We start from the raw sequence: 19,689 nt of genomic DNA, 5'->3' as shown, positions 1-19,689 counted from the left end.
ATTGCAATACAATGCACCCTCCCCTTCATGCCATCACTTACACGCTTTACATGGAATTACAAACAAATGGCGCACACTGAGTGAACTTACCAGACACCGGATAGACAGAAATGATGCTCCCCACTGACGTCATAATCAAGACCGCCGATGCCATCTCGGGCGAAACGCATTGCGTACATCACCGCATCTACTAGCGCATCATCCATGCATCAGCGCCGATATAGAACCTTGGCACATTGACACCGAGATGGCCGTGAAGTTAACGATTTATTCAGCGATTTTGTCAGCGACGAGTTCCGATCTCTCTGAAAAAGTCCCAACGTCTTACTTACGCTTGCTGTCTAAGTGAAACGCAAACTAGGACTACTTCATTGATTCGATTAGGCCCCAGCATTGCTCGACGGTTCACAATTCAGGAGCAGCAATGTCATACTTGACGAGATCAAGCATGATAATGAAGAACAAATCACACGACTTCACTGGTCACAGTTTTATGAGTGGGACCAGACGCAAACCGAAAGGGGAATTAAACTCAGGCAAATATATCAAAATATCATGTAAATAATAATAATATAATATAATATATTATAATATATAACAAAAACATCCCGCAACAGCCATGTCAGCCACATGTGCATTAAGTTGTGTGGAATGGTCCAGGCCTTTGCATATCATGTCTCATATAATGAAAAGAACATTTCCATATTAAATGGTTCACACCATCTATGTCCGACCACCCCTGAACACTATGCAGCTTTTCTCATGCTCGACACACCTCTCCCTTAGCAAAACCAATTGGAGGTGTGCAGGAGCGGACTCTGCAAACAATTGGCGGACGTGGCAAATATTGTCAACGGCTTCCAAGATGATAGCTAATAAAATTTCTCGCCAGCGGCTGGGAAACACAGTGTTTACGGTTTGGTAAACACATCCAAACACATCCTGCGATCTCCAGGGCATAGCGTCATGCCCCCGCCACCCAGAGCAACAATCTGGTAAACACACTCGAGATGGAGACGCTTGAGACGTTGTGCAGTGGTGCAGGACTGGCTTAATCCAGCACAGGGTGTGTCAAACCCTCATTTACTCGGATGCCGTTACACCTAGTCAGAGGGTAAGCCTTGGGTCATGTTCACCATTACACCTTGCACAACAAGTCTGTTTTTTATCAATTCGAATATTTGCCAATTTGGTGCGATTTACCAAGAAAATTGATGCTGGATCAGGTGACGGAGACTAGTGGTACCGACGCCCGTCTACCCAACTAGCGACAGAAATTTGAAGCCCTGACTCTGTCTTTGCTTTGTATTATTCTGTGACTACACGCGAATGGCTTCGCGCTAGTCGATGCGAACTACGCGACACTTGGTCACACTCTATCACCAGTGAAAAGCTTTTAAGGACGAGATTTCCTTTGTCCTCTGGACCCCCCCCCCCCATCCCATGAAGCTGTAATCACACCCACCCGGTACTCGTTATTCATTAACGCACCCACCCGTTTCATTTTTCAGCACGGTTGTTCTACACAGCTAAATTTTCCCTCATAAAAGAGCCTCAAAACACTTTTTTAAAGTTTTCAGGTTCTGGTTTTGAAGGAAATGCTCACCATTTGAATATATTGAGGCAAGCATCTCCGATGATAAAATAAAGTCGCTTGAAACTATTGGTATTCTTTAAACCGCAGAAGATTGCTCTGGACAAAAAAATCCACTTTTTTAAATATGCTCGGGAATGCGTCATCGTGTGATTGTGTGATGGAACGTTTGTATAACGTCGGAGCGGCTGCCAAACTGGCCGTGCCGAGCTGCCACCAAAGCCGAAGGGCTGACCTACTTGTAACACTTCTACTTGTCGGTGACGTGTCGTGCTTAAAGGTGCGTTACTCGTAGAACCCAAATATTTTTAAGCGCGCGTGTTTTTGTGCTTAAAATAGGTGTAGCATTTTTGCATGTTCTTACATTGTTTACTTGCATGCACGTCCTAGGCTGTGACGCTTTTGTAAAGTTATTGAACTTCCAGTCTTGCTTCTGTCATAACTCGTATCACTGCCCAAATCCCTCTATGCTATGGCGCGAAACGTGATTTGTGTTCGACAGTTGCGGTGAGCACATAATATTGGTTGAGGACCAACGGAGATCCATTAATGCCAGAAATCGTGCTAGCATGCACCAAACTTAACTAACTTGAATATAATATTTTGCTTGGCATGGAGCGCTGCATGGCCAACGAGGTTTGCGGTGTTCGAACGATGTATATATGGCGCTTTGCTTGCCCTGGTGGTCTAAAATTATGGTGTGCGAAATATTCTGCACAAGTTTGCGGGCGTTAAGTTAAAAAAACAAGGGATTTTGAAGGAAGCATGCCTTTTTGGTACCTTTCATTTGATGTTCGATGAGATGGGTGCGATTTCATAAGCAATACTACTTTTCTCGCAATATTTCTGTATAGTTCAGAAATTTGATTTAAAGTAGCCGCTGCTGCGAGAGAAACGTTACTGGACATCCTGCTGACCTCTATGAAAGTCATGCATTTCATTTGCATTGCTTTCGCCATGTGTGTGCTCCGTACTGTTTGCGTCGCACTAATTTGTCAAAATGTTCATGCGATAAATGCTGCAAAACTCTCAAACATTCGGTTCAAAAATAAATATATCCGAACATCAAGCTGTTATCCCGCGACTTCAACGAGATATTATGTAATAGTTTTGATTTCTCCACTATGACGTTTACCACAGCGGTTGTCATGGTGACAACGGTCGTGACTCTAGGAAAGAAGTGTAGTGCTGTACAGGCCGCTGACAGCGTAACTTGGATTCCAAAATAATGAAATTGATATGCGTATCACGCCTTGACGGTGTTGCAGTGGCACTACTCAGGGCTATTCGAAGACATATCTGGTCCTGACGTTTCACGAGAATACGTTTTTGAAATATGCCCCAAAGGAATGGCGCTCCCTTTAAGCCTTAAAGGGGACACTGAATGATCTTCAAAATGAATGTTTTAGTTCGAACCCCATACAAATGTGAGACACTCCGTTTAAGATGTGATTGCTGAGGGCATTGACTCAATGCATGAAACGAGACATCCGTAAGCGGCAGACATATGAGTAATGAAAGCGTGGGTATCAGGAACAAAATCAGCAATAAAATCGGAGTCCTTTGAACGCGTTCTAGTTTGAAATATAGCTTAACCGTTCATGCATAGAGTTTTCCCGTCATCAAAAAGCTAAGATTCGTCAACAAGTAGTTTTTATCATTACTTCACTACTCACCTGACCTGACTTTTATCCTGAGTTCAGCTTCGCCTAGCTTTAGTGCTAAATGTAGATCAAGCAGGTTTAGGTGCAACAAAACCATTGTAACCCATTTCGGTTCTGAGCTTTTAACTGTCCAGATGGTTCAATGCTACCCTTGCCATTGCTGCAGTAATTTGATGTTGGCAACGTAATTACAGCAATGTTAGGCCCTAACAAACACGGCGCGGTATTGTTGGAGACTGCAAAACCTGAAACATGATTGTACATTCCTTCGCAGTTCCTTCTTTATCACAGTGATCCGAAGTTTTTCCCCGTCATTTAAGGATATTTCTTTATTTACAGGCACAAACAATAACAGATAACAGCCACTTCTCGCAGTGCACCACAATGATCATTACATGTGAGAAAAAAACAAAACCAAAGTGCTGTCCAGTTGTCCAGTTGTCCTGCTTTTCATTGGTGGCGGAGATGCTCCCCGTAAGCGGTTTGAACAGCGCTCCAGCTAAGACGCAAAAATGCCGCCGAGCACGCTGCTAGGAATGAGTCCGCCCTGTTCGTATCTGCATATGTCAAATGTTTATAAACCATCTGCTTATTCCGAGCGCTTCAAAACATAGGCACCGCGATCCCCAGTATCCACTAGCAGCCCAGAGCGCATGTTTATTCCGGCACATATGAAGATTCCACTCCTGGTAAAAGTCTGCCGTCAAGCGACCAGATTAAAAACGCTGTCTTACATGCGCGCCGAATACCTAATTTACGCATCAGAACGCTCGTGCACATCGATAAATGCCGCTGCGTACGCACGTTCCGCGAGGTGTCGTATTTCAAACTCGCATTAATTAGTCCGAAGGTCGCAATGACGCTGCACACGCTGAGCAAATTTTGTTCAGTCATTCCTTAAGTCCGATGACGTGTGGCTTTTTGGTTTGGTTTCCACTGGTCTTGATTTGTGACGGCTGTTACTTAATCCCGGTCCAGTAGCGCAGGCAGTGGCGGCTTATCTAGGGGGAGGGCGCATCTGGCGCTAACTGCCACCCGTTCCATCTTCTGAGGTGAGGCCAAAGCAGCCCCGAAGAGCCTAGAAGGCCTGTCGAGTCCGACGATCCAGGGCGCGTTTGGAGGGTCTAAGGGTGGAAAGGTCTGGTAGGAACCTTTTTCAGGGGCTCTGGTCCGCGAAGACGAACCCGCAAATAACGGTCAGAGGGCTTTTTGTACCGATCGGGTACCCCTGAGTCGATATGGGCCCATATGTTGGTCAGGTATCACCAGTACCACACAGCCGGCCTCGTGTCGAGATGGGCCTGAGGGCCCACTTCCCTATCACCTATAAAGCCGGGGTCAGCGATTCGCAATGCTAGGGTTCCCTGACACGACGAGGGGCTCATATGTCGGTTAGGGGCCACATTGTTTAACAGGGGCCCTGTGGTGGCAAGTGACCCCGAGTCGGAGCAGTATTTGAGGGGGCCCGAAGAGCGGCCGAAGGGTTTTTCGAGACCAAAGATCACGGGCTCGATTGAACGGCTGAAGCCTCCAAAAGGGTAGGTCACATTAGGCCACATTAAGTAGTCCCTGCAGGTTAGGTTAAGTAGTCACTGTATTGAATGGAGTGTGTCGGAATCAGTTCAAAATGCACAGGGTCATGCCATGTTTCCCCTGGAAAGTCTATTTGTTACAAAATCGACTAGTAAAAAAAATAACATCAAATGGTTTGAGCCTGGGCGCTAGTGTCGTTTGTGCCGATAGTGCCGATAGTGTAATGGTTAACGCGCCTGTGTTAACCACTGAGGGTGTGATAAACCACAGGTACAATGTTTCGATTCCCACTGTACCCATCCTTCCAGCCAGAGTGAGTGGCTGGTGACGCCATATAGTCCCAGCATATGAGTGCGTCATAAAGCCCCAACGACTCCGGTAATCTCGGGGAGCAAAGAAAGCGACGGCATGGGTTGCAGTTTTCGTAGAACAGAACGGCATCGGCCACTGAAAGTAACGCCAGGCGCGGCGCGGTAATGACTATCGTAAAACAATGTTTCTGAATGTCTTTCAAAATGTATTTGTACAGGTCAAGATAACACACGGCGAGTCTTCATCAAAACTTTCGGGTTGTCCTCTGGACAGATTGACAGTTACAACACGGAAAGTAGAGAATTTACTTTTACTCACCCAGTTCCACAGTCAGGTTCCAAAACCGCTTCGCGGTGCTGTAAAGACCACTACGATACTGTCATCAATCTGTAACCACTCAGGTGAATTATACGCCCGTAACATCTCTGGGGTCCAAAAGCGTTCAAAGGTACTTGTTTCAAATACGCCATCATTTCGTTCACCTGTTGGCCACGGCCAGGGCTGGAAAAAATGCCTTTTCTGTCACCGACGGCTACACTATCTTCGCATAATCATTACCGGTGCAGAACTCACACTTCCTAACATGATCCAAATCAGTTATAGCAAAAGCCATGCAATACTGGTGTCAACAGATTCAAACGACATTTTTTAACACCTCTGTCACCTTTATTCATTTTCCTATGCAATATGATAATAAAAAGCGCTTTATCTCTGACCTCTTCGCCGATCAGTACGCTAAGCCAGAGGTTCAACGGGTAATACGGAAGACCTACAACAGTGATGCTCAATCTCTTACCTCAAAGCCGATACTACTCACAGGAGCAGAAAACTCCGGATGAATCTTTGACATGTGTCACTCCAACGTCCTCCGTATATCTCTGGAGCTAAAGTTCAGGTATCCATATACAACAATCCTCGTAAATCGGCAGGGCTTTTTAATGCTATTACATTAAAACGCTGACGGTTAGCTACGTTTTTCTAGCCAGGCAGCTTCTCACGACATGAACACAACCACCAGCTGCCCACAGCCTTGCACGGAACCCAACTCATCACCGCACGGTGCGCGTTCGAGTCCATCTGTCTCATATGGCACGACGCTTAAAACGCTGCGTATCCAACTGATCACGTTCGTCGCCAGATGCTGCGGCCAGCCACGATCCTTGCGACTAGTAATACGCTTAGTTATTCGGTATTTTATGCTCTTTAGTGGGTGAAGTAAATTTTGGCTGAAAAATCTGTAAAAAGCACTGATCTGAGGGGCATTGGAAAACACTGTGTCACCGCTGATCTGTGACGTCAACAATGATACAATACAGTTTGCAGTATATTTCTGGCGCCCGCCAAAAACTATCCTCATTGAAGCTGCTATGTTAAACAGAATCTCACGGCTCAATTTCCTCATACTGCGAAACGTCAACTCAGGCTGCAAACGTTAACGAGCACAGACCGATACAAAGCTGAGTTTCGTTTGGCTGGGATAGGAAGTTGTAGGATGGTCTGGTCTATTGAAATTAGTCTGCATTTCCACAATTTTGTCATCAATTGGTTTGTCAAAGTGTTAGTTTTTGTCACCGATCATATCCGGTAAATCAGCCTTTTTCGCCCCTGGTCCCGGCCTAATATTAATCGCTGGGGCGACGGTGCACGGTCTAAGGAGACCGCAACGCTTGGCGTTGAGGTTTTTGTTGCTAAGATATCAACACAGCATGCTCAAAACTACGCTATGTAATTTGTGTAACTGATGGATTCTGCCCAAATGTTTCTGTTAAAAATTCTACTGAGCTCTATGGGTTCAAAAGAGTTCGCTGGACCATTGTACAATGAGGAGCGCCGGTGATTTATTTCATGGAATCATTAAAGGCATGGTTTTTCAATTAATTTTTGTATACACGTAAGGAAGAATTGATTTCGCGGTAACGTCTGGCTTATTTTTCAGTTATGGAAGGTGGAAAGGTGTCACGTATTTATGCATATATGAAACCTACGAAAGCATTCCCGCATTAACGGATTTGCCGGGGGCATTTTAATATTAGGGGGGCCCCATTGTTAACCCTGTGCCCCTCCCTGCCAAGGCCCTGGCTGCGTCCTTGGTACCAACCCTGTGTTCACAGCAGTAGGTTCTGGGACCGCGGGTAAATATTTCTCAACCATGGCAGCTTTGCAGCACATTGTTGCCTGTAGTGGAATTTGCTTAAGTGCCGGAATAAATTGGCACCCAGAACGTTCCCGCCATTGCTGCAGGCCACCAGCGCAGGGACAGCGCCGGGACAACCCAAGGTTACCGCGGCGCGTCACATACCGAGAGGAACATTCGCCTCACCTCCCAGTCACGTGACCGCCCAGTCCCGCTCCGGCCTTGCCCGCCCTCTGTCGCCGGAGAAAAGCGGCGAACTGCGGAGCGGTGGCAGCAGTGTTGGAGCAGCCGCCGAGTCGTGGGGTGAGTGTGGAGGGTGGTGGGACAGGACCCGGGCTGGGTCTCCAGGTGTTTTTACAGGATGGGTAGGGGTGCAGTCTCGTATTTAGTTACCCCCACCACGTTGAGAAGAAAGTCAGACCAAAGTAGAGTTGCGACCCATTTTGTCATGCTTTGAGGTCGGATTTAGCTCCGCTGCGTGCGGTCCTCGGTACTTCGAAGCATTTTCAGCTCCTGGCATTCTGACCGTCTGGCTTAACATCTTATCAGTTTTTAAAGTTTGGTTGCTCGTGCTTTTCGTTATTCGTGTTTTGTGCAGGTATACATTGGTACCTAATGTTAAAAAAGAGCATTGTACATCGTTCGTCGTGTTTAAGGCGGAACATATCACAAACAATCATAAAACAGGTAGATTTATGCTCCTGCCTTCGAATTTTAATCAGCACGATAGCGAGCTTTCGAGCGCCTCAAACACAGAGCTTTGACCTCCCAGCGCCACTGCTACGTTATCGGCACGTGATCTCAACATTACTGCGAATCAAGAACCATACAAAGGTACGGGGCCAACGTAGCAATATTAATGCAATAAAATACGTTTCTTGTCGCGTGTAGGTAAGGTTGTGAGGCAGACAGACCAGAATAGACCAGAACCAAACTTAAACTAGCCTAACCTAACATAACGCAACCTAACCTAGCCCATCCAAACGTAACCTAACCTAACTTAACTTAGCTTAACTTAATTTAACTTGACTTAACCTAGCCTAACCTAACTTAACGTAACGTAATGTAACGTCACCTAATCTAACCTAACGTAACGTAACGCAACCTAACGTAACGTAACCTAACCTAACGTGACCTAACCTAACCTAACCTAACCTAACCTAAACTAACCTAGCCTAACCTAGCCTCCCGACCCTATCCCCTTCAACCCAGTGTTCCATTGGCGCCCATGTTCCATGCCATATATATGTGACGTATTTAGAAGTGTTGTTTAGCCGCCAGTTCTCACTTTGCTTTTCGTTCCAGACGTCATATTTGCCCCCCTCACGTCGACCAATCTATGAACAGTACGGAAGACTGCTTGGATCCGCAAGAAGCATATTTCATTGCATTCTTGTTACCTTTGCCCCGTGCATCTTTATGGTTCTTGATGCGCAGTTATGTTGGGACCACGCGTAGCAATGACGCCCGGTCGCGTTTGCTGTGTGGTTGCGGCGCTCGGATGTTCGCTATCGTAATTATTTGATTGCCAAGGTAAGGTTATATATGTACCTGTTATACGATTATTTACCATATGTTCTGCCTTAAAAGCGGCGATTGATGTACAATGCTGATTTTTAGCATTATGTACCAAGGTATACCATGGCCCGTTTTTTTCGCACGATGCCTTTTAAAATTTAGTGATGTTTGTTTTTCTTCATCCACCAGTATTTGCCAACACCAGGAGCGTGGGTCGGGGTAAGAGGGTAGGGTAGGTGTGACAGTGGGTGGGGGGAGGGAGGGAAAGAGCCAGAGAGCTCAGCCGAAAGCGTGGTCGGCTTCCACAGCTGCATAGGTTGGTTCCCGACTGGCATTTCGACTTGTAGGTGCTTACATAATCACTGTAGTGGCTAGCGCTCCGAAGTGCTGCGCGTAAAGGCGCGCCGCGCGACATTTAAAATGTTCCATATTTGTATGAGGTTTAAACTGAGATGGCCATGTTATAGAGCATTCGGTGCAGCTCACAGTACTGCTGTTCGTAAGGCCTAATTCCTTCTAGTTTCTGAGCTACACGGCCCGGAAGATGTACAGACTTTTGGGGAAACTATTGCAAGGGCCCTCAGATATCCATGACACCATAAAAGCGTCATTCAAATCCTGCTATCGCATTGATCCTGTGGTGATCCAGGCCAAGAAGAATATAATAATATAGTCGGATATTTCCAATTTCCAGATATAACGGTCCTCAACAGGCTCTCAATGTTGTGCAAGATGCGATTCGGTAATCAATGACGCATTCGGTGATCAATGGTGCCTGCATCCTTATCTTCAAATATGGAACACTCTGTTTAAAATGCGAGAAGTCGGGCGCGTGGGAGTCGAAATCGCGGAATGATTTGGATTTTTTACTTGAGCCCACTCTGAATTAATGGGAGGGAAACGTGTTAAGACTCCACATGCCTTTAAATTTGCCCTCAGGTTGATTTTGATCCTAGAAAACACCTCCACCGTCCCCCTCCCCCCATCCCTGCCATCCCACACCCACCCCCGCCCCCAGTCCACCCCGATACCCCTATGTGGAAAGCCTGAACGATCTCAAACAAACATCATTGATACAAATGGTTGGTTGTGTGAGCCTCGAACTTGCGTAAGCATAAGTGCTTTATAACTCACACGGTGCGCTGAATCAGAGAAACTGTTCTGTCTGATCAGGCTGTTGCGATGGTTGATAAAATATGGTATGAAGCGTGAGTGGTACCCAAACCGCAGTGAGCACAAATGTTTCAAGGTGTATAGACAACTCTGAACATGCCCATTTGAAAAGCGTATTGCTTATAGTCATCACCGGTTCTATGCGAAAATTGCGGATGAATGGCTGGTGACAAGACCAGAGGCGTAACTTTTCGGTTGTTTTTCACATCATTACAGAGCCAGGCCATGTTCTCATTATTGATACACTTATTGCAGCGGCCTGCGGAAGTCCGATCCTCGAGCAATGTAATCTACCATGCCGCCTCTTGTTTGCAGACCACTGACAGCAGCATGGACGACGGGTCGGAAAAGATGTGGGGCTCACGTCCATTTTGGGGCGTTGGGTCCGAGTTTGACCCTTCATGGACGCTAACCGACCGGCAGAAGAAGCTCCAGGCGGACCTCATCGAGCTCTGTCGTAAGAAAATACGACCTCACGCGGTACGTGCTCTTTTATAACATGCCATAACCCTCCCTTGCCTTAAACGTATGCTGATTAATCTGGGGGCTTAAGAGTAATTCATTTGCAGATTTTCACACCGGCCTCTTTTCGAGCATAATGCCTTGTATTAAGTTTGTCCTCACGATACGCCATTTGACTACGTGGTACCGTGCTTGTATGGAAACCTTCGTAGGTTTCAAATGTATTTATATTCCACGATCGGTAACGTCATCGCCAGTATACGGATTCCCGTCGTGTACGTGTGCAGGTGAGTGTGCGTCCTGGGCACGTGCGTGCACGTTTGCGCGCTTGCTTGTCGGTGTGTGCATGCGTGAGTGCTGGCGTGCGTATGGATGTGTGTGTGCGTGTATATATACGTGTACATGTTGAACACGAGTACGCTTTTACATCGTAACCATCCACAGGGTGGCTATTACGATGTCAGGTAATAGCCGTGTTTGAAATTACATACTTAAAGTCGCGGTGTAAAAAGGCACGCATTAAAAGCATAAAATAACATGACGCAGACAGCAGCCAAAGAGTTAAGACAGAGCTATCTACGTAATGCGGGCCGGATCAGATTAGCGGTCAGTGGTCAAAATTACGTCGTATGGTTTTAAACACCCAGTGTTATGGAATCATAGCGCGCGATGGCAGGAAGCTGCGACCCAATGTGGAAGCGCACTCCGTGTGGCGGTCAATCGGTATCTGCGCAGGTGCACCCTACCTCAGTCCGAGGGCACAACATGAAGGGTAGACTTTGATCCATACTGGTCCAAAACTTCGAATGGTGTGGGCCGTGTCTCCGTCAGCGGTTCCGTCACTCGATCCTTTTCGTCACCGTCCCACGGGTCAGTTTTCACGGCGGAGTCAATTGCGATTGCCAAGACTGTATGCTGCATATAAATATGTGATGACCGTTTACACGCCATTTTTTAAGACATGGTTTTGAGGTCGGCGAGATCCGGTACTTCAGGGGGCACGCCGTCTACGCGCATCGTGTTGTCATTGCGGGGATGAAGCGGCCGTGGGTCAAGCATCCATATATGTGGTTGGCAAACAAAATGAAGAAAATAGGACCGATGATTAAACCCTGGGGCACACCGCACGCCATGGGAAAAGTGAGTCGTCCTCCACGAACCACCCGCCCTCGACCACTCAATACCACGATCACGTAACGCCTAAACCACTTCATATCGCGAACGCCGGACCAGGGCGGCAGGGCGGCAGGGCGGCTCGTGTGGGAGGCGTCGTGGCCGACTCTATTGAACGCCTTTGACAGATCGATCGTCATTACCGACGAAACAAGACCGTGGTCGGTGTTGGTGACCAGGCGTTCGACCACGGCGAGCACAGCATCCTCGATTGAGTGGCGTGGGCTGTAGGCCCACTGGAATGGAGGCAGCAGCCCTGTCTCGTTCAACTATTTCGTTCGCCACGTGCAATCTACTTTTTCTAAGATCTGAGAGGGCCCGCTGTACAATTAGAGAGTCCCATGACTTTATTTGCAGAGCCCACGCAAGTGACAAGCAACCTAAGTGACAAGCAACCCACGCCATGTAGAGACGCGGTCGCACGGTTCACTGATGTTGATAGCCCGTTTTGCCTGTTTGATCTTCAACAGCCTGGGGACATCGTCTTGTGGGGATACTTGTCTGACCTTAACAGCCTGTATATGTATTGCTGTCTTTTGGCATTGAGAAGCGCGCAAGAAGTGCGTGCCTAACAGTATGTTGCGGCACCCGAAAAGTGAAGGAGCTACTGCTGTGCCGCTCTGTTGGACGAAGTTTGCGCGAAGTGTAACTGCGTAAACGCATCAGTATGGCTGCTTTCGTCCCGGTTTCACGGAGCGAGAATGAGTCCATAGCAGAAATAATTTTCTGCGACATTTTGTTGCGACATGACATCTAATGCGGACACTTTAGCCTTACCTTACTTTCAATGTCTTGTTTTCAATGCAAGGCGCTGTATCCGCCTTAATATCTCTTTCTCGCCCTCTGCGCCCCTGTGCCCCCCGTGGATAGTCTGCCAGCATGGAACGCTCGTTTCTCGGCGTTGGGATACATTCCATAAAGTTCGTTTGAGGACAGGGATTTAGCAAGAAAGCATAACAAAAGGTGCTTTGAAATACACACAATTGTGGTTCTCCAAATTAGATCGACTTACTTCTTCAAGCTTCGGATTGGAGCCCCACCACCACTGGTGAATAGGAAACTACACCCAGCTGGAGATGCATAACATGACGGTTGACATTAAGACGGTAAGTTTCGTGACGGTGAGCCCGTATTGGACATTTTCTGTGTAATGTATAGGTCTCAAAGACTTCTCTGAATGAACTGAAAGGCCTGAAAGGTCTGAGAAACTTTAGGCTAGGTGTACATGCTCCCAAAACACATTGGTAAACAGGATTTTGCCATAAGAATAGAAATGTTTTACCATTGGCCACACTAGGTATATAAGCCCAAGAGCTAGCTTTACAAAAATCTGCACACTATATATCTATAATTGGTAGCTGAATACGCACATCTTCTAATTTGTCACCAAGTCTTGCAATTCATGACCGTCATCTCCATCCACTGACTCTGGGCAGGGACATAACAACCCCTGGAGTGGAACGTGCAGCTAAGCTAGATTTAGAGGATACATCATTGTCAGAAAAATATACAGAATTGACGCTCCAAGACAACGAGAGCACTTAGTGAACCTAACACCACCCTAGACCATATCCTGCTGTTCACATTTTGAATCAAATGTAGCGTGAGTTGTTGACACATTACTTTTCTATAACTACTTTCCACTAAAAACTGACTGGTCACGTTTGTCACAAAGAGATGAACTTGCTGCACATGAATTCATGATATTGTGTAATAGGTATGATAGTGAGAACACTGGTTACAGCTGAGCAATCAGATACAAAATATTGTAGTATTGACCCAAACTTAGACTTTTTAAGTGTTGTCATACTGAAATCGTCGCTGAGATGATTAACCTGCTGCCTGCCGTAATAAAACTGTTAGTACTGTGTCCTGAATAACCTCGTAGTTTTAGCATAAGATGGGTCATGAATTTCATCAATGCCCTATCCTTCTGTGCAACTTCAAAATGCATGCGAAATGTGCCTCCTGATTTTGAAAGGCCCTCGTCACGAAAAAAAAGTCGCCGGATGTGTCCCATTTTCAAATGAAGGCATGTTTTCTTTTTTATTGTTATCTTGTGTAACTGGAACAGAAGCCAGAAGCTACTACGAGATTAATTCTGTCTGAATGTTGTATTAAATAAACTGAAGAAATCATGTGTTAAACAACTGCAGAATCTAGACCGCTGAAGCTCCTCATTTGAAATAATCCGGTGGACCTTTTATAAAACGGCATTACTCGGAAGTTTTGTCCGAATTTTGATCTGGCTTTGACAGATATTAAGGACCGCGCGAATGTACATTTTGGATAGAAGCAAGACAACGATTTGTATTACCATGGCCCAGCTATGTTTGGCTGGAAATGTTAACATTTGGTCAAAATCGAATAGTGGAAAATGTTATTGAACGTGGTCTTGAACATGCAAACTCGAAAATCTCACTAACAAAACCTCGACACCAGGCGTTGCAGCCTCCATATGTCTCGCAGCGTCGGCCCCGTGGTTAACACTAAGCCGTGGCCAACGGGTGGACGAAAATGATGGCGCATTCAAAAGAAGTACCTATTAGTGCTTTAGGAAATCAAATCGTATATTTAGAAGATGTTCCGGGCGTATCTTTTACTTGTGCGATTTTTAGATAGATGACAATCACGGATTGGCATGTAGAGCACCATGAGTGATGCTGGAATCTAGTGGTGGAACTAGAAGAGTGAAGTGTAGTCCCTATATTAGGTGTTGCGGGTCTAAAACTGTTTGTTGTTTGCTTCCCTATTCAATGTTTAAAAAACAGACGTTTTCAGGCAAACATGGGATGACCTAGGTCGCTTTTCAGATCATTTTGACCCACTCTTGTCGGCACTAATGAGCCCCTTACTTTTTCTATGCGATGGGTTCCCTTTAGTGGAACGCCGCAGTGCACACTTTTGTACCCGATCGAGGGCTTATGGGCGATTTCGTCTCACCGCGGGGCGTCTCCCGGCTGCCATTTGGCGACACAGGGATGGGGTCCGCTGTTCGACTTGGAGGCCGGTAAAGGGATACATCATATCACATTGGTCCCTTCCTGACGCGGGAAACCCTCCGACCCGCGCAGTTCGCCCCGGATCGATGCCGGAACCCTCATTGACGCAACACAATCCCTGATCGCCACAAGTGGTTCAATGATTGTGCTTAACTCCAGTTCGGTTTAACGGCCCCACGCGAGAATGAGGTTGGAGAGCCCGCCGTTCGGTACTGGAGGCCGTAACTGTCACAGGACCCTTTTGTTGTGTTGTGAATGTGAACCCTCATCATTACTTTTTATGCTTCTTTTCATTGTCAGAGAGCCCCGAGCGACGCAAGATGTCCTCTGATATTCGGGGTTCCGTCCCCGTCGCTCTTCAGAAGATGTTCCCTGGCCGACTTAAGGCCCTTTGTTGACACAGGACACCTTGTTAAGCACTGCAAGCCCCTGGCCGATACAGGATCCCCGCATTGTCTCAGGGGGCCCTACCAATGTAAACAGCGGTCTAGTCTAGTCCATGCATGGGAAATGAGCTCCGACCGACACGGGGTCGACTGTTCAAAGTTGGTGATCTCTGCTTGAAAAGAAGAAAGGTCTGTCTAAAGGTCTCCACTCGGTGGAAGAAGGCCTGTAACTGACGTTTAAGATCACAGCCCTACGGTTCTTAATGTGACCTTCAGCCACCTTTTCGGACCCTTCAGTCGTCCAATCGGGCCCTTGACCTTTGGTGTCGAGAGACGCTTTGGCACCTCGAAGGATCCCGCAAGCGCGGCTCCTAACGACTCGGGCCACTGGCTGACACAGGATCCCCTGTTGGGCACTGTTGGACCCTAACTGACCCTCTCATGGTTTCAGTGACCCCGATTGGTGCAAATCGCAGGTCTGGCCTCGCTCATGCGTGGGAAGTGGATCCCCAGGGCCCAGGCCGACACGAAACCGACTGTTCGATGTCATTGGTCCCTGATCGAAACAGAGGCTCGCACTGTCCCAGGGTCCCAATCGATGCAGGAGGTCCTTTGACGAACATTTGAGTTCACGGCCTTATGGGCGGGGGGGGGGGGGGTCCCTAATGTGACCTAAGGCCAGTCCTTCGGGCTCTTCAGCCTTGCAATCAGGGTCTCGATCTATGGTCCCGAGTGGCCCTTTGGTCCTTCTTCGGACCTAAAAAAGCTTGTTACCGACTCGAGGTCACGGCCTACACAGGACCCCCTGTTAGGCATTGTGGGACCTGACCGACACAGGGGTCCGACCATTGGTCCATGGACCCAGGCCAATGCATGTCGAGGCCCCGGTCTTGCTCCTGCTTGGGAAATGTATCCCAAGGTTTCAGACTAACGGGGAGCCAACTGGTCGGTGTTGGTGGTCTGTGGCCATCACAGATGCATGCATTGCCTCAGGGGTCCTCAAATGGCGCAAGAGGCCCTCTGACTGATATTTAAAGGATGGCAAACTTACGGGCCGTGATTCTTTAAATGGCGCGCAGGAAGTCATTCGTGCCATTTGGTCTTACCGTCGAGCCCTTGATCTTCGAGTTCGGTGGGTCCTCACGACTTTTCAGGCCTCCTCTAACTTTCGGTGCGAAAGGTTTTCCGTCAGTCGCCTCTTCATGGCTGGAATTTTCTCTCAAGGGAGTGGGTGCGGACGTTGGCGTGACAGGGGTATGGGGCTCCGGACTCATTTTTCAAGTTACAATGCGCGGTTCATATCCTTATCTATATCATATCCTTCATATGCTTATCATATGCTTATCATATCCTTATCATATACTTATCATATCCTTATCATATTCATATCCATATCTAGTATTCTAAGGGAACGATCTTAGAGGAAGGTGAAAATTCACATCTTGAAACTTTTTTCCTCGATTCACAAATAAACATGGTCTGTGATGCGCTGCAAACAATAACTTGTTTTTCAATGATAATATTGAGAAACCAATTGAACTAAACGGAGAAGAGACGCCAAAAAAATGTTTTACGCAGGGGTCATTGCGATAGAATGGTTGAGGCGTAGCCGTGAGAAATTCGTGATGTTTGTCACATGCATTGTGCGTAGTTGCCAGTTTGAACGAGCAGGATTCGACGGATCAGTGGTGTTGTAAAAGCTAGTTTAAACAATGGGCCAAACCATTCAGGGCTACGTAAGGTTTTGAGTGCATTTGCGGAGGACATTATGCATATAGATAAGACATTACGGTGAACCTCATTCCTCGTGGAATAACCAGGAGAAAGGAGATATAGATGTATTTGTATTTCGTCTGCTTGACTATGCAAACGTTATGGGTAGTAAATTCGAAGTTGCCTTGCCGATCTCGTTTGACTTTCAGCTGTTCTTTTTGGCACTAGTCATTAGCCTCTTCCCTTTTCTCCCCTCCCACTTCACATACTCCCACATCCCACCTCCCACTCCCACATCAACATACCTGGTGCGAAGGTGGTGCAAGCTCAATTTCTCTGCTGAGTTAGGTGCCTCCTATAAGCGTTGACAAAATGTGGCCCATTGTCTCTCGTCCGCAGGTGGTGGGCCGCACCATTCTAAAAGAAATCGCCTTCCTTCGTGGATAAGGTGAACAAGGTGGCCCGTATTTGGCGCACGTTTGCACAAGAGACATGCGGCCATTCACTCTTGCGTACTCATAGCACTTGTTTTCGATTTATTTTACCCGATATATGCAGATGTAACGGGAATAAGACGCTGAAAACTAACACCGAGCGGGCGTACCGCACTCCGGTTACTCTATCGTTTGTAGAGGGAGCCAAGAGTTCGAAACGAGAAACAAATGGCAGGATTTCTTTCGCGCTGACCGGATCATCCGTGGAATGGCCAGTAAGCCGTTAGCTTTACAACAGTTTATTACTGCAACTTAACTCTTTTCATAGCGTTAGCGCTGTGCTTTACGACTCATTGCTGGGATGTAAAGCGGCCGTCACAGAACGGGACACCACTATTCAATAACCGCGAAACAAGCACATTGCAAAACAACAAGCATCGTGACCGAACATACGCGAGCGGCCGTGACATCCCTGTACTTGTACAGCGGGACAAAGGTATGTCACAGTGGATAGCGACGATAACGGTGTACTGCTGCAACGCAGATCCACTGCGACAAGACCTATGAGTACCCGCGGGAGTCGCTGAACGCCTTGGCCGACATGGGTCTGCTGGGTGCGATCGTCCCGAAAGAGCTGGGCGGACTTGGGGAGAATCACGTGTGCACCGCCATGGTGGTCGAGACCCTGGCCCGCTACGGCTGCCCCAGCACCGCCATGGTCTACAGTGAGTACTGTCGGCAGCACCGCCATGGTCTACAGTGAGTACTGTCGGTAGCACCGCCATGGTCTAAAGTGAGTAGTCGGTAGCACCGCCTTGGTCTACAGTGAACAATGTCCGTAGCACCGCCATGACCTACAGGGAGTGCGTTTGCCAGCACCGTCATGGGCTCTACTGTCTAATTCTGCCATCAGCCTCGTGGTGTACTTTAACCAATGTCACTAGCATCGTCAAAGCTGACAGGGAGTATCGATAGCACCTTCATGGCTTATAGTAAGCACCTTTGCCAGCAGCGCCATTGTCTACAGTGATTTCGGCGATTGTTTATGCCATAGTTTACTGGAGTTGAGCCATGTCTTGGGCAAAAATGAACTTTAGTGAAACGTCTTTGTTAACCCCAATTTACATTATGTGCTGTACTGTTCATCCACATGTTCCCGTATTATTGTGGCCTGTAATAATAAACACTGTTTTGAAAGCTATCGGTAGTTTTACCTGGCTATTTAATTACCCTTCGTTGCGCAGTTATTTTTATCCCCATGACCTGTTTTAGCGCAAGCATCCTTGAACCGTGAGTACCCTGTGTTATTGTATCCTCGCTTTGGGATTATATCACATTCCCTGCCAAGGCATGGTTCACAGTGAGTACATTGCTGGCATTGATTCAGAATGCTTATTTTGCTGTCAGTGCGCTGCTGTGGTCTAATATTGCGCACAAATCTTAGCCCAGTTTAAAAGCCTCAAGCCTGGTCAGTAATAAGATTGAGTATTGCTATCATTTGTTCAGAATAGCCCACCATATGTTGGCTGGCTGTCAAAACTTTGCCACGACCTGTCCTCTTTCGTCAACGTATTGCATTCTATTATGGTACATTATGACATCTGTCCAGCCACGGCGCGTCACAGCTGTGTTATACAGCCATGTCCATTGCATGTACTGAATTGACTGAGTGATCCGGCAGCGATCGGTGCACGCCTTGTCATGGGTGACACGTCTTGTTTGGCCCTCAGCTATGCACGTGGCTGCCGTGTCGACCCTGCTCTTCCGCTACCACAACAATCCAACGATCCAGGACGTGCTGCACCGCCTGGACAAGGACAGGCTGGTGGGGACGTTGTCCTTCAGTGACCCGGCTACCGGTGAGTGACATCTAACAGTGGCATGTCGCACTGCGTTGAGGCGCGTAGAATAGTTTGTTGTGTAACCGGAGGACGATTTTCGGCGGTCGTTCCGCAGCGAACGGCCGTAAAGCATGGCGTTGGGATATGCGGGAAAGGGCACCAACATTTGGATATATTTATAGCCGTATTAGTTTTATATACGGGAAGATGGGACATATATTTTACCTTTTATGGATGCTCAAATGAAGTGTTTCAGATCTGAATATCTTGAAGCCAACATCAGCTATCATGGTACAAGCTCTCGCACAATTGTTAGACACATTTAAGAAGAAAAACTGCACTAGATAACACAATTTCTCTGTTTAGTAACTATGCTTCTCAGTACGTCATTGATTGCGTCACTGTACCTTACACATGTGCACCAGCATTTTAGGGGAATTCATAGGCGCGCTAATTGCATGCTGGGAGTGAGGGATCATGTATTTATTTTCTAAAAACGTTAACAAGGACCATATTATGAATATAGAGGGCTCGCTTAAAAGTTGGCTTGCCTAATCGACACCCGTTTTCGGGCTTCTAAAGATAAAGGACCATGGTGAAACGGCAGTGCTGCCATGGCCAGCCTCAAGCCCGGGGAATTGCTGACATACGTTTCGACCAAAATCTGCCACCTACACATCGAACGCCGTTGACGGTCAAAGGTGACCTCCAACCAAACCGGTCACATGTTTATGGCTCTAGCTCGTTATG

General features: G+C 47.2%; 1 protein-coding gene across 2 annotated transcripts in view; it reads left to right on the top strand.

Annotated features, from left to right (window-relative positions):
- Window positions 1-19,689, top strand: part of LOC119105679 (uncharacterized) — a 40,032-nt gene that overhangs the window by 2,212 nt on the left and 18,131 nt on the right. Inside the window, exons 2-5 of one of the 2 annotated variants that reach the window (XM_037229144.1) lie at window positions 7,345-7,540; window positions 10,244-10,408; window positions 17,643-17,823; window positions 18,829-18,957. In XM_037229144.1, coding sequence (XP_037085039.1) covers window positions 10,259-10,408; window positions 17,643-17,823; window positions 18,829-18,957 — 460 coding nt within the window. In that variant the 5' untranslated portion in view covers window positions 7,345-7,540; window positions 10,244-10,258. The remainder of the gene's footprint in view (window positions 1-7,344; window positions 7,541-10,243; window positions 10,409-17,642; window positions 17,824-18,828; window positions 18,958-19,689) is intronic. The other variant, XM_037229146.1, reaches the window with a different exon arrangement.

Source organism: Pollicipes pollicipes, unplaced genomic scaffold (genome assembly GCF_011947565.3).
Source record: "Pollicipes pollicipes isolate AB1234 unplaced genomic scaffold, Ppol_2.1 Scaffold_6138;HRSCAF=7277_pilon_pilon_pilon, whole genome shotgun sequence".
In the NCBI taxonomy this organism is placed as follows: Eukaryota; Metazoa; Arthropoda; class Thecostraca; order Pollicipedomorpha; family Pollicipedidae; genus Pollicipes; species Pollicipes pollicipes.
Note: the sequence above shows the minus strand (reverse complement) of the source record. Positions and strands in the feature narration are given on the sequence as shown.